Genomic DNA, 16035 nt, shown 5'->3' on the forward strand with positions numbered 1-16035 from the left:
AAATACAAATTAAGCAAAGTAATAACAGTAATAATGGTAAAAATTGTAATAATGGTGGTAGTAATAATAATAGAGTAGTACTTCTCTATCTCAAACTGGAGAACATTTTTTCAGTATAGACATAGAGTAATTTTAGCATATTGGAGAGAACTGGCACAATTCACACAATGTTATTTTCCTCACTGTGACTCTGAAGTTCTGGTGAGAGCAGATGACGATACCTATCTTGCTCTTACTTCTGTTATTAGAGGAGACCTTGAAGCAGATTGCCCTTCAAGTAATGATCATTATTGTGCCATATGAGGGAGAAGGAGAAAGATTAAAGATTTACTGTTTCAGTATGAATAAAATCATCTTAAAATATTTTCCTCTATTGCCATTAATGTATTACATAACTAATAAAAACTGTCTGGAGAAAATTCAGTACAAAAATACAACAACATTGTATTACCAAAACCATCCCTCACATTTAAACACTTTGTTCACACAGATAAAGAACAGCAAGGAGGGAGATTATAAGAATGGATTGTCAAGAAGGAGGACAGTTATTTCACACATCACCAGCCAGCTGGCTCTTCCACAGCTCTTCAGTACCAAGGAAAGGAAAGATGCTACCAGCACTTAGCCAGCAGAGACAGAAATGTCCAAGGACACAGCTTTGCTGTTTAGAAGTCTTTTCTGAGTGTAAACTAACAGACTATGAGATTTTCCTTTCGCCATTCTTCTCTAATTACATCAAGCATAAGACAGAAGTTTTTCTTTTCACAGCTTTTTAAGAATTCTTTTATTATGAATTTTCTGTTATCCATTGACAGGATGCTAGCACTGTCAATCAGGTCACAATCCTAATTTTTACTTCCTAGTTGTGGATTAAAAACAAGAATTAAGACATTCATCTGTCAATACTCTTTAAGGCTACGGGAAGCACTTTCTAATCACAAGGAAAAATATCTTCACCAAATTCCTTTTTAATATCAATATTCCCTGCAAAATGCTTCACAGTATTTAGACTTTGTACCACCTGTTGTGGTGTCTAACCTTGCCTGCTACTGTATCTACTCCATTTAGTGACTTGTACAAGGCAAATTATTCTGTATCAGCAGTGGAAGTGAAACAGCAGAGTAAAGAAAAAAATGGAGATCCAACTACCTTGGACCTGAAAGGGGATGCGTGTCTTTGTTGCCATTGTTCTTTAAATCAGAAAGATTTGGCATTTTGAGCAAGGTAACTTACACATTTCCGTGTTACATCAGCCAGACTGCTTCCAGCAGACAAGCTAACTCAGGTATCTTGGCAATAGACCAATACAAACTCTCTCGCTTTCTTTGTACTCTTTCCCCACCCTCTACTGATTTTGTTTGCATATTTTAATTATCCTATATTCAAACTGCAAGCTCTTTGGGGCTAGGGCTGTCCTTTTCTTCCAGGTTTCCTGAAGACCAAAAGCTGTGACTCAGGTTCCTCAGGTGCTGCAAACATACTAATTACAAGACAACAATCCTGAGGCAAATGGAGAGCTCATTTCATGGCTCAAGTAATCAGCAGCTGAGGAGGAAGGCAATACTTCCAGAGCCAGGAAACCAGCGGGGCTTGGAGGCGGAATAGGAGCAGGAATGACGTCAACAGAGGTGGAGATGACATTGCAGGTGAAGAATTAGGGATAAAGAGTTAAAACAGAAGTAAACAGGCAAAAGAATGGAAGTAGCAATATAACACTCTGGTAACACAGAGAACAAGAATAAAGTCTATGACCAAGGTAAGTGCAACAATTATTAACATGGAAAAAACATGAGAAAAAAGATTCATACAAAAAAAAGCATATACACATACCTGTAAACCATTTCATTAGGAGCCGTGTCATCAAAGGCATAATCAAAACGAAAAGTTTGGTTTTCTAGGTACCTTGTTAAATCCACCTTTTGTTTTGGTTCATGTACCATCACAACATCTTTACTAGGAATTGTTATTACATCAAGGTCTTTCATTAAAGTTTCTATAAAATAAGTGAAATATATATTTAACTAACAACACATCATTATTTTTTACATTTTTCCATTGTTTACACTCCTATCTCAGATAACACAGCTCCTCCAAGAAGCAACACTGCAATGGATTTGGGCTTCTGATGCCCTGATAGTTATCTGCTAAGTAAGAGATTTCATTCTGTAAGTCTACTCATCATCTAGTCTACATCTAGTCTACCAGTTGCTAGAAATGAAAGAGAAGTTGTACAACACTGATTAGAAAAACTATATCATTAATTACGGCATTATCATTGTAGCTTGTTATGTATTCTGTAACACTTTTAATGGATTTGAGATCTTTTTCCTCAGAGATTTTATACTCTTTTACAGCTTACTGCCATACTCTTTGAGTTTTTATAATTCCCAGTGGAGAAATTAGATGCTGAAAGTCCTATACTGCTCAGACAGCAAACTTGGAAACACAAAGAAATTAATACCCTTATGATCTGTTTTACTTTAATATTATCTTTATAATTTCTCTAAATCCTGAAAGTTACAGTCATATGTCCATAGCTTTCAAAAAGAAAAATGTTGCTTTCATTCCTCACAGACAGTTTGTGTCCAGAATGCACAAACTATTTGTGCATTCTGGAATCTACAGCACACACCTTTGATATATAATTTCTCTAAAATTAAAATCCTTTCTAAAAATTACTTTATAAGCAGAAGCAGAAAAAGCTGTAAATGCTAATGATCCTATCACTGTGACTCCAACAGTGACATCCCAAGTTATAATTACTATACAGCACTACAATTTAATGCTAATTGTTGTATGAGTCAGCAAAACGGAGAACTCAGTGATCCATAATGTGCACAAAAATAAAGAATATTTATGTGTACTGTCAGGATTCAATAATGTGTCCTATTTGCATTTCTATGTAATATTTCTTAAGGCATGCAGTTCAAAAATTTGATGTGACTTTATACAATCAGATAGAAACCCTTTCATGGGTTAACATCCTAATCAAACAGTAAAATGGTTACCATTGCATTACATTACACACCAACAAAAACATCCATTCCAGTCACTGTACAAACAATTTTTCAACTGCATTTCAATTAAGTAAAATGCAATTATTCTGCAGCAATCACAGAGAAAAATAAGAAACAGTGATGAAAAAAGTATGATGGACAATCCTTTGCAGCAAAAACTTTCTAGTTTAACCAGTCAAAAGATGATTTTTCTTAAACAATTGTTTGGAATAAGACAGGTACCTGCTTCCAGCTATTTGGTATGAGAACCTGCATTCCTTGTTGATGAAAATTAGAAATAGTGTCTCTGAAACCCACCATACATTTCACAATTATAAATATATGTCACTGATATAAAATCTTGAAATGTCATTCTGAACACCTACTTCCCGAAAAGTCAATCCACAGAATAATTGTTGCTGAGAACACTTAAAGTTTTTGGTGATAATTCTGTGTTTGTGAGTTCACAAAACAAATTATTTTATTTTTTCTATTCATAAGGTTACAGTCTAGTATCTTTACTTATTTCATACTTTTCTACAATTCTATGAGAAATCCTGTTTCTTATGAAGTGAGTGTTTTCAGAAGATTGTATCATGCAAGTACTAGATTATCATCCTCTGCATATCGATTATTTAATTAATACATTTTTTACCATAGTTTATTCTTAGAAATGCAAAATGGCTTTCATGCCAACCTCATTTTCACTTAGACATTCATCTTTCTACAAACACCTCTGATCTACTTTTTTAATAGCTCCAAATCACTAATACCTAAGACACGCAACTATCCCAAAATCAAATCCTACTTGTGAATCCCAACTCATATCTAAAGACAACTTGTTCTTATTTACTGTAATGCCCCTTTGTACCTTTAGCACAGGTAGAAGGTGACATTTGTCCCAAATGTCCAAGAAAAAAGTAAAAGTAAAAATGGAAAAAAAACCAGAAGCAGCAATGTGAAGGGTAAAAGTAAAACAAAACCTAACTGTATACGAGTATCAACTTATGTATGAGAAAGGGAAAACAATTCTCCCATTTTTTTCATAGTTCTGACAGTACAAAAATAGTAAATGCATCCCATGTTGATTCAGCATCAGAGCAATGCTCTTTTGAGTCCTTCAGCTAAACGGAATATGAGAGACAGAGAAAGAAAGAAACATCTTTCAGCACTGGATTCCAACAGGCTGCAATTCAGGAGCATTTGAGTTCTTTAATTCCCACTGACAGTAAAGAACTTCCTAGGAAAATTGAGATTTAACTGGAATTGAAACCTGAACAGATTATTGGGTTTTTTTAAGAACACAGACTCCAGTATGATTAGCAAGCAGTAAGAAAAATAGTTGTACTACTCATTATGCACCAAAAAAAAGCCACTAGGGAGTTATTTTAGTACCTAATAGCTTTTCTTTAGTGGTATTTGATATGCTCTAAGGTATGTTTGCCCAGCCCTGAGCAGCAGCTATAGGTTATACAAGTCTCCTGTTGTCTGTAATCCACTAGCCCTGTAAGGATGTCTGGGATGTATTTGGGCACCTACCATTCATAAGACACCAGCATCTGAATAGCTCTCTTGATGTCTGATTCAAGACCACTTGAAAGTATAAAAACATATGTACAAAAATGTGTATGAAAGTTTTCACTGTGTAACTCTCTACTCAGATCACTTGAAGGATACTTTAAAATAACAATGATCCTAACAAGTTGTAAGAATACAGAAAAAATTACAGTAGAATTAATTTCCAGACCAACTAAATACATTCTAGATGTCCCTGGAAAAAAACTGCAGTCTCTCTGTGCCTCAGCTCCCAATCCATAAAATTGTGATAGTCAAACTATTTTTCTTCCCATCTCTATCCAGGTTACGACACCTCTATGAATTTCCTAGGTCTATCACACATACTATCTAGTATAACAGTTTCACCTCTGATCAGTATTTCTAGAGCTCTTTAACACAAATAATATCACTATCAGAAGCAGCTTTTCAGATAAATAAGTCAGCAGAATCTTCAGTAATCATACCTTTTTTATTGAGTGGTCGTTTTCGTACACAAACACAAATCCTGTGCTCATCGATCTGCAAAGGAAACTTTTTCAGTGAACTATACTACTATTCCATTTTTAAGACATTTTACTTCTATTCTTGAATTAATTAACCAATCATTTAAACAAAGAGAAATTTCCAAGACACTGAGTCATCTGAACATGTAAAAGCCCCTTGTGTCTGCACAATAGCCAAGAATCCAAAAAGGAGAAGTATGCATTAACAAAACTCCCTGCAGACAGTGATCTAACCCTACAGAGTACCAGATACATCTTGGACTATTGCAAGCGAATCTAGCTTTAGTGGGGTATATATGCTACTGACAGAAATTGTCACAATCTCTGATTTCCACAGACATTTGACAATCTTCATCATTTAAGGACTGCTCCTCTGATTTCTCTGCAAACCAAAGGCCTGTATCACCTTCAAAGATCAAATGTTTATCTTTATGCTAAACAGGGCTTTTCAGAGAAGTTTAATGGTTTTGTGTACACATTCTCTAGCATCCCAGGAAAATTTACGATACAAAGGCTGACTGACTACTTAGTACATACTGGCATTATTTAATAACAAAAAGATACTTAACTAACATAATTAACAATAATTTTGTAACCTAAGACTCTCAGCCTACTATTTGCAATATCATCAAACTACTGGAAAAATAAACCCACATTATATTGAATACTATTATATATTAAAATACGTATTTTTCAAATTTACAGACAGAAGTATAAATAAAAAAAAACAAAACAAAAACACAGCAAAGCCACAGAAGGGTAAAATATTTCCATGTTGCTGGTGTACTTACAGGATCTGCAGTTGTCAGTGGTCTGTAATCCAAGCTTCCCCTGAAATCTCTTATCATACACATAATTTCATAATTTGGGTTTGTAGCATCAACATCCTAAGGAAAAGTAAGGAACAGAATTTCTACTATACTCTTTGTTTTCTAAAATGGACTAAGTTTAGTATCTTTTTTCTCCAAAATGCCAGAAATGTCTCTAGCAAGTTTAATGTACATTTAATGCCTTTTTCCATTCTAGTGTAGCTAATTAACTGACCATAAAGCAAAGGAATTACATGCTTCCTATTTCATGTTTTTGGTTGGCATGCAATAGAAAACATTTTTTAATTGAGGACTCATTTCTCAAGAGAATTACTCCCACCTATGTCAGAACCTTCACACAAAAAAACATACAGTCAACACTTCTTAATCTCAGATATTGCACTTGGACAGATGCACATATACATTCCACTACACAGGCAGAACACATATCACAGAAGACAGTACAGGCAACCCAACTGCTCTAAATACAATCCTGCTAGATCCAAGTCAGTTAAAGGAGCTCGGTCCTAGTACTGGTCCTGTGTTAATCCCTACTCAGATGCATTAAAAACTCATCTAATGGTCCCAAACCCCCAAAAACACAGACGCAATCCCAAGAATACACAGTAGGCTACAGTCAGGCTGTGCTGATTCTGGCCAGGATAGAGTTAATTTTCTCCATAGAAGAATATGGTATGCAGCTCTGTTTTGGATTTGTGCTCGAAACAGGGTTGATAATACTCAGATGTTTTACCAGTTGCTGAGCAGTGCTTACACAGCAAAGGCCTTTTCTGTCCCTCACCCCACCCCACCCCACCAGCAAGGAGGCCAACACAGCCAGGACAGCTGACCCATGACACAGGCTCAGACCTCCCTTCCTTAAACCTGGAGCCATCAGTACCAGAATGAATGGACACATTAAGAGGCCATGCAAGGAGCACCACCAAGCCTTGCTAAGCCTCAGCCTACTGTGAGATGAACTGGTTCTCTGCAGAACTGATTAAACAATCCTCCTGTCACTTCTCCCTGCAACTACCTGTTTTACACCACTTTGAGACATGCTGCTCATGCCATACATAGCCAGGTCTGTGCTCAGACCTTACTAAGGTTTTGATGGCTACCCCCACATGGTATAAAACTCCTGGATCAGCTGTTTGTGGATATAGTGTAGGCACTTTCAGAAAGCACTGCATAGGAGTTAGTAAGCTGAAAGGGAGCCAGCTCATTCTTTGCACCCGAGACACAGCCAATCCTCACCTAAGACAAAACCATGTCCTAATAATCAGAAGCTGAATGTACTTTGATGTCATTCACTCTGATTACAGTGAACTAAAAACTGCTGACAATAAATCCTCACAAAATGTATTCCTGCTGAAATGTTTCCTTTTAACATTCAGAAAGAAGTATTGCTTATTGTGGAAAAAGCATTTGCTTAATATTCTGCAAGCCCTGTTTAAAGGTCTTGCACATTAGAAGTCAGTGCTTGGTCAAGTACTGCTGCATTTCACAACAACTTCCTCATACAGAAGTTTAAGACTCAGATGCAAATAAAAGCAATAAAAAGAAGATTTCAGAAGTAACACCACTTCAAAATATTTTAATATATAAAGCCAAAAATGGTTGTTCCTCACACATAAAGACATAGTAATGTTTTGTATTTGCGTAAATGAACATAAAATAGAGAAGACAAATTTAACATAGGTGATTTAAGTCAACTTGGAAACATCATTAAACCACGAGAAGTAAACTGTCTGAATTATTTACTTGGTGGTAGTAACTCTTACGTCAGCAGTGGGTTGGTAATATCTCTTTAGAGACTAACACATACGCACAGGGCTGCCAACAAGATTACGCTTCTAGTTTTGCTAAAGCTTTTACACCACTGCGACAGAAAGTCACTTAATATTAAGAGATTTTTGTCAAAGGATTAGCAACTTCATTTCTTTCACACAAGTTTTTAACAACTTGCTGCCAAGCTGCTTGCATGATGAAATTGTAAAAGCATAGATTAGTTTAAAGAAAGTTTAAGAACTGTTTATACTTGAGCCTCAAATAGATCTATAAAGCATCAAAGATCATAAAAAACAATTTATCATAATGTTGTATTACCTCCTGTAGAATAACAGACCTTTCTAAAAGTCAAAAGGTTGATTATTTTCAACAATACATTTTCCCTAAGAAATAGCTATCATCAGTAGTCACTCTTTGAAGAACATGCAGCAAGACAGTGATTGAAAGCAATTATTTCTGTAGGAAGAAAAAGAGGGGGAAAACTATCTAGAGTAGTAGTTATGAGAGTAATGCTACCAAACACCAAAATATTTATAAAACTTGTATACAGGATGACAACATTACATTTCAAGATTATCACAGTTCATAAAAATTATTAAAGACTGAAAAAAGCATAACGATTTTGTAAACTTCTCTTGCTGACATATATTTCCTATCTGAGCTAAAAGTACTAACCTGAGCCCTTTTTTCTCTAAGTTCCTGCTGCTGCAACCTTCTTTTTTCACGCTTCTCTTGCAATTTTTCAACCTCTTTTACACAGTTAGATTTTCTACGTGCTTAAAGAAAAAGATGTCATTTTAAGTATGAATTTAGTATTTACAGTGTACACTTCAATTACATTAATTTATCAACAATTACAATCATATTTTCAAGTAAATCACTATTAATAAAGAATAATTGTAGCATTTTAGCCTCTAAAATTCATAAAATTTGTTAGAAAAAAGACATGGGAATGGAAAATAATTACACAATCAAAAATATATGGACAATGACCCTCAAAAAATATTTGGACAGACACACGTGATCTCTTGGTTTGAATCAAAAGAAAGCCCAGACAAATCAAACAAAAAAAAAAAAACAAAACAATACCACCATGGTCCAAAGAAGATAAAGAAAAAACAAATTCCAAATAGTAGTGCGATTACGACAAAAATGAACGTGTTTAGCCACAGCTCTCTGAAAAAGCTTCTCAAGGAAGCTCACCAACAACTGAGCATATAGACCATTTATCATTTATGGACAACAACATAATCCAAGAAAATGTATATTTAATGCCCAGAATGAATGAGTCCTTGATACACGGTTTACATACAAGGGGGTCCAAATTCCTTTTTTGCAGCTTGAACTGGAGATATATCTGAAACAGTACCATTCTGTTGAGAGGAGGAAGACTGCTCAGGAAGCTGAGTAGGTCGCGCACGTGCAGAACCAACCACTGCAAAAAAAAAGCACTAAGCTCATCTGGACATGGAAGAGCAACAGTAACAGTTCCACCGGCTTCTGAAATGCTTTGTTATGACAAGATAAAATGAGGCCCCTTTCCAGACACAACAATTTACTGGTGGTTAGGAGGAGCCACACTCATAGAAAGTCTATTAATAAAGACATCTGGTATGTAGACTTTTTTATCCTAGCACTGTACACCAACACAACATAATTATTAAGTACCAATGCTGCACATGCGTATTTTTTAATACTGCAGAATTAGTACAACTTACTATGCGCACACAATGAAGAGAGTACTTGGAGATATGCAGACCTGAAGCTTAAAGTGCTGCAATTTCATTTATATTGTGATTATATGCACAAAAACTAGTAAGACAAAAAGCCCTACTGTTTCACATTCTCTAGATGTTACAAAATGCTCCAACCTCACTGAGCCTACGATCTCCAGAGGAGCAAAGCAATAGAAATGAGAGCCAGCAAAGTGCAGCTCAACCTGCGAGTGGAAGAAACAAACCCTTTTGACTCTATACCAGAAGGGATACAGATATATTCAATATGTGTAAACTTGATTCTAAAAGTGCTAAAGATGCCAGTTTCTGAAGATGCTGTGATGTCTGTTCCCAGCGAATGCAGTGGGAGTGATGAGCATGCAAGCCTCTTTGATAGAGCTGAATGCTTTAAATTGTTTTACATATAGTTGTTTCAAGCAGCTCTGCTTCAGCTGGCCCACTTCCTTTACACACTTCTAACAGAGTCTGCTAGAAGAGTACAAAAGTGAAGGTATCAGCTTTGATTAGAAGCCAGAGATGACACTTCAAAAGAAGACCATCTCACTGTGTAACAGGGAGACAACTATAGAAACAGGTTTTGAACAGAACAGACAAGACAAATGGTCAGATCATTCCAGGTATCATAGGAGATCTAGCTTATAGCACAAATTCTCAGTGTGCTCAGAAGAGCTGAATTACAAGGCCAAAAAAGAAAAATATTTAGTCCAACAGTGAATAGTAAGAGGCATGGTACCTATTAAAACACAAGTTACAGGGTAATTCCATACTAAACAGGTCATTTACTACAAATGACAACATGTATGGATGTGAGGACAGTCCACCAGTTAAATGTCTCATATTTAAACCATATCAGTTTGAAAAAAAATATACGCTCCTCAAGAGATTTTCCATTTGTTTAATACCCTCAGAGGCAAATGGCACAAGGGTAAAAGTGGTCTCAACCCTCCACCAGAAGAGTCTGATCACTTGCAAGGATATGCAAGCCCATTTGTTTTCCAAGTTTAAACAGATGGACTGGAATCTCATTTGAATTAATGACAGTAGATTAATGTTTGGAAGAAGAATCATTACCATCATCAGTACAAGTTAGTTAAGTTGGACTCAGGAGAGAAAATGAAAACAATAACCAGTAACTATTCTTTCACATGTTATAGACACATAACATCTGTATTCACCCAATATCTACTTTTCACCTATCTTCCTGTGGTATTTCAGCACTTTTTTTCCAGATTTTTCGCTATTAATTGTAAAGTGAGAAAAAAACCTGTAGGGCCTAAGTACTCTTTGAATAACGGTTCACACAAAGGCTGCTACAAAAGCAAGTGACAAAATTGAAAGTATAAGAATTTTAAGGGCACTACTGAGTGTGTATTGAAACATTCAAATAAGCTGAGGATGCTCAGTCCTCACATGAAAAGTCCACACCTCATTTACTGTTGCATAATTAATTATCTTCAAATTTTTGCACCTTCAGTTCATTCAGCTTAACTTTCATAATGCTGTATTGCTTAAACTTGTATATAAATGTTATTTGTACAGTATGAACTCCTAGACATACAGAGGAATAATTCCAGGAATTATGTACCACGTCTTTTACATGTCACAAGCACACATACCAAATGAGAAATGTAAAACTATTACGGAATATTAGATGAACAGGAGGTTAAAATGTTCCCATATTTTTTTTCTTCCTTGAAATGGAAAGAGATAACATTTACCTCTATTATCTCTGGTAGGAGGGTCATTCTTAGAAGGGAACACAGTTCGTCGAGTCTATAAAGAAAGAAATCTGACTTATTTGATCAGCATATTACTGAAAACATAAGCTGCAGACCCACCTCTGACTTTTTCCAGTTAAGGAAAATAACATGACATGAGCAATACAGATGAGATTGCTGCCAAATCCCTCCCTGAAGAGTGAAGGGGTGAAGACTGATTGAACTATATGTACGGTTTCAAAATAACCTCCAAAACTTTTTCTATATATTTCATTGGGATATATTTATATAAATATTAGTTTCCAACTGCCCCTTTGCCAAGCCTGTTCTTAAAAAATTTTAGAAATCCCTATTCACCATAAGAAAAAGAAAGGAACACTGCTATCAAATAGCACAACAGAAACAGAAGTTAAAAATTCCAGCATGACATCATATATAGAATTACTGTATGGCTATCATGAACATGTTGCATAGATATTACAAACCTTCACGATTTTGTTTACTTTGGATGATGCAGCAGGTGGTGGTAGTGTCTCTGGACCAGGTTCAATATCTTCATCAGGTGCAAGATCTGGGTTAAGTGAAAATATGCTCTCTAAATCAATCTGTGTAAAAGAACATAAAACATGTCTATTAGACTTAAAACATAATAAACCCTCTCTATTTCTCCTGTTACATTTGACAATAAACAGTAAATATATTTAGTGGTTTTAGCCCACAATTTTTTAATTCTAAGACCTGAATTATCTTGTTTTATGTTTGCTAAAAACAGTCTAAGCTTTGGTCTTTGTATTATTTGAAGACATATCAGTCAGAAAAGGGACAAATTAAAAATGACCAATACATAGTCGTAATTTTGTAAAGTGATTAAACTAAAACAGAATTGGCTAGTATTACTGTGTCATTCTTCCTCTTAAAAATTTGATTTTTCTATTTGTAAAAAGAGGATAACAAGGTCAGACTTTGTAATCTGGTTCTAAATCAATAGATGAAAATAACAACTTAAAAGCTACGACCCTGAGCTCAGGAAGTCAAATTTACTACAAGAGAAACCAGAATTTGCTCAGCACTTCCTGTGCAAAATAGGCTGTAACCAAAGAATCATCAAGTAAATTAAGATTTATGTATCATTTTTGTTTCCAGCAAAGATTCAAAGTAATATTCATGTAGATTACATGTTTTTTAAAAGAGAAAAGTTCTAAATAATTAAGCTTACTTCTTTCCCTTTAGTATCTCCATTTTCAATCCATTCTACAGTTACACTTTCATTATCTTCATTTAGGGATGTTACCATAGCTTGGTGAATTCGGCCTAGAAAGCAAACACAGATGATCATTTATTGACTAGTGGAAAAAATTTCAATAACTTATTTTCATCCCTGCACTGAGACATGCAGAAAGAGGTAGGAAGAAGAGGGCTGAAAAAAGTTAGCTGATCAAATAGGTGATTCCAGGCCACACATTGTGAAATGGCTCAGACCTAATCCACCAGTGGAGGCTGTAATGGGACAGTCAGCATTCAAGTGAAAAGGGTGATGAACAGAAAACTGAGTGGTACTTAAGCAGAACACCACATGAAAGCCATGCCACTTAGACTCTCTTTCCTTGGAGAAGAAAAGTCAAATACCACAGGACTCCCACAGGTGCTGAAGTCCTCTGAGGTGCACTCCCCAAAGGCTTGTTTGTACCCCTTCTAGGCTTCAAGATTACACATCTCAACACAGAACTGAAGCCCTTTGAAATTGTATTCTGATATCCCTTTTTTATGGGCATCCAATCAGTTGGTAGTCTGACTAAAATTAAACTGCCTGGAACAATAATGCAAACTATTATTTTAGAAAGAGCAACTTACACAGGCTGCTGAGCTTGAGTTAAGGTGCTTTTGCTTTGACATCTCCCGTGAAAGAGACAAAGGTAGCGAGCCCCCATAAAGTACAAAAACCCCAGTAAATTTTCAGTAGGAATAAGGATTTTTCTTCTAAAATGTATAGTGCACTGCCATTTTTTTATGTTCTATTTCCTATGCACAGTAGAGAAAAGCAATTGGAAGAGCAGAACAGCCATGCACTGACACAAAAGGATCAAGGTGTCACATTGATTTCACATCCATGCTTTGCCCTAAGAGTACCAAGAACTGAGGTTTCTAAAGAACACAAGTCCAATGCAATGGCTCCTCTCACACCCTCCTTTAATGAGGTATAATATGAAGAAGCAATTCCTCATTTCACTCCCTAAGGCCAGGGGCAGCTCTCCAAGCATGAGTGACTGACCTGGAGCAGTTGTGCATATACTGTTGCTGCTGCCGCTGTTGGGCACCTGCTTGGGGTGAAACACAGCACAGTCCATACACATCTGCTCCAGTGTGTTCACAGTTTCCTCCTCCGCTGATTGTTTCAAACTTTTGTTTTAGCCACTTCAGTCACAATTTAACAGTTTTCCAAAAACATAAAGATTAAAGTTTTTATACAGTCTAAGCCTTCTAGGGCCCATTGATGGACAGAAAGAAAGAAAAACCTTGAGTGATATCCCAAATTACCTCACCTAACAGTGCAAGTAACAAATATATTCCATTAAATTTTTTTTATTACAAAGGCTGTTTAAACATTCGCATCTAGTTAAGATTCAGCAAGAAGAGAGAATAAGGGGAAGCATCGTGGAATGTAAGAGCAGCTCCCTGTACTCTAACACAATGTGTGGAGGAAGAGGTTGACAGCAATCCGGGCGAAGAACAGCACTCAGGGAACTCACAGAGCAGCTGGCAGCCCTGGGCACCACTGCCTTCACATCTGTGGCATTCATCTCAACAGCAACGTACATCATGTATGCATTTAAAACCTCCATGCTTCTCTTTGTCCAAAGCAGAACATTCGCTCCACTACTGAAGAAGGTTAAGCAGTTTTTAACATTAAAAGAAAAAAGTCTCCCCTTTTGCTTCACTTGGTTCCTGTCCTCTGGTACTCACTTTTTTATTTCCCTGAGCCACACTTTGTCTGAACAAACCCCTCCATTTGTGCTCTCTGAGAACCATTCTTGCCATCCTGAATAACCTCTCCCTTAGTATTTCAGCATTTAATAACCCCTACGGACTTAATTTTGTGCAAGAACACTCTGTTGTAGAACTGTTTCAATAAGCTACCTGGTCCTTCAGCAAAGCAGCAACAGAAGCTGCTGCCTTCCTGTAGCAATGCCACTCCTGCCTCTTCTGGGGAGCGTGCTGCGACCAGACCGCAAGGACACACAAACTCTGGGAAGTGGAAACTCAAGCTTACATTGGAATAATATGCTGCTGCTGTTTTAAGGTCTGACCCACCTATCAATCCAGAATCAAGAGAAAAACAATATATGAAAAATATAAGTTTACCAAAATACAATCTATACAATATTACAATAATATTCAGTGTTACTAAATTTTATAAATTTTGAAGAAAATTACTAGTCACAGCTGAAACCTGTGACACTGTATTAGTCACAGAGCCATCACATTAAGTCCTGCTTCTGTGCCCTGTTACTTTTGATAGAGAACAATTAATAATTAAAAAAGGGTTAATTTTTGCCATAACAAGCAAAAAGAGATCAAAGCAGATTGATGAATGAACAGAAAATACCCCACTCTCTCAAAAGCACAGTAAGCCAGTATGTCGTAATAAAAAAATCACAATAAATCTTCCATCTCTGTGCCAGATTTCACCTGTTGCCTGGCCAACAAAGTCAGGACTGAATAAAAACCACAAAAAACCCCAACACTGACAAAAAAAAAATTATGTCCATTTTCCAAATATTCTCAGCTTAAACAGAAAATGTTCACTACAATGTTTAAATCGTCAGTGTACTCACACAGTTTGTTCCTAAAAATTCTTTGTGTTACTAAAATTTTACATGTTATGGAAATGCCAGATAGCACATTTACATCTTTACAATTGCTTCTTGCTCTCTGCAAACAATATTCCATTATATTTTTCTAGTACACAGCTGAATACAGCAGCTGGAAATTCAGGAATGCCAGCAACCAATTAGGCTGGCATAAACCTCGTCCAGCATATAAAGCAAGACCAAGCTACAAATGTTAAAGCATGAGAGCCAAATCAATCTGCACAGAGTGGTTCAACGCAATATCCCTAATTTCTGGTGCACTTTCTAGAGCTGGTACAAAATGTGACATGTAAGCATGTCCATGTAAAAATGAACACGCATGATGACAAACTGAAAAAGAAACCAGTGATTCAAAGAAGCCCATCTTCATACACACCTCAAAAACAAAAGAAGAAAGTAAAGCTGATACAACAATTACTCCCTCGGCATTCCATTAATTTCTAGTGCCTCTCCTCACATGATTAGAATTCACATCACAAGCAACTTTTTTTCTGGGAAGTTGTTCCATTGCTATAGGGATCCCCAGAGAAGTGGTCACAGCACCAAGCCTGTCTGAGTCCAAGAAGCATTTGGACAATGCTTTCAGGCACATGGTGTGATTCTTTGGGTGTCCTGTGCAGGGCCAGGAGTTGGACTCGATGATCCTGAGGGGTCACTTCCAACTCACCATATTCTATAGGGCTCACAACTAGTGGAGAAGTTATTTGAAAAAGAATATTTGTGTAAATATGTTCTGTCATTTAGTATGTGACATCTCACTTATCTCCTGCTGACTAGAGCATGCAGAAAATACTGCTGCCAACACAGCAATACAACACAGAACTGTGCGAAGCCAACACTCTAAAATTACCTTAATACACATACATTACAATATCTCACGGGACCCCTGGTGGCCTAGTGGTTAGCATGCGGGACTCTCACCACTGCGACCCAGGTTCGAATCCCAGTCCCCCCGGGCAGATGGAGCCCTGTGAGGGCAGTTAGCCCTGTGAGGCCATCCATCTATGAGAAGGTCACTCTAAACAAACCTACGTCCTGAGGACCTCACTGCCATTG

General features: G+C 36.6%; 1 protein-coding gene across 5 annotated transcripts in view; it reads right to left on the reverse strand.

Annotated features, from left to right (window-relative positions):
* The window catches only part of KIF2A (kinesin family member 2A), a 59281-nt gene that overhangs the window by 28137 nt on the left and 15109 nt on the right, over window positions 1–16035 (reverse strand). For 3 of the 5 annotated variants that reach the window (XM_027671383.1, XM_027671382.1, XM_027671385.1), the window contains exons 2-9: window positions 12327–12421; window positions 11596–11715; window positions 11111–11165; window positions 8969–9091; window positions 8332–8432; window positions 5848–5943; window positions 5018–5072; window positions 1831–1993 (exon numbers count right to left, since the gene is read on the reverse strand). In XM_027671383.1, coding sequence (XP_027527184.1) covers window positions 1831–1993; window positions 5018–5072; window positions 5848–5943; window positions 8332–8432; window positions 8969–9091; window positions 11111–11165; window positions 11596–11715; window positions 12327–12421 — 808 coding nt within the window. The remainder of the gene's footprint in view (window positions 1–1830; window positions 1994–5017; window positions 5073–5847; window positions 5944–8331; window positions 8433–8968; window positions 9092–11110; window positions 11166–11595; window positions 11716–12326; window positions 12422–16035) is intronic. The other 2 variants (XM_027671384.1, XM_027671386.1) reach the window with 1 other exon arrangement.

This window comes from Neopelma chrysocephalum, unplaced genomic scaffold (assembly GCF_003984885.1).
Source record: "Neopelma chrysocephalum unplaced genomic scaffold, ASM398488v2 Primary Assembly neopelma1_97102, whole genome shotgun sequence".
Classification (NCBI taxonomy): Eukaryota; Metazoa; Chordata; class Aves; order Passeriformes; family Pipridae; genus Neopelma; species Neopelma chrysocephalum.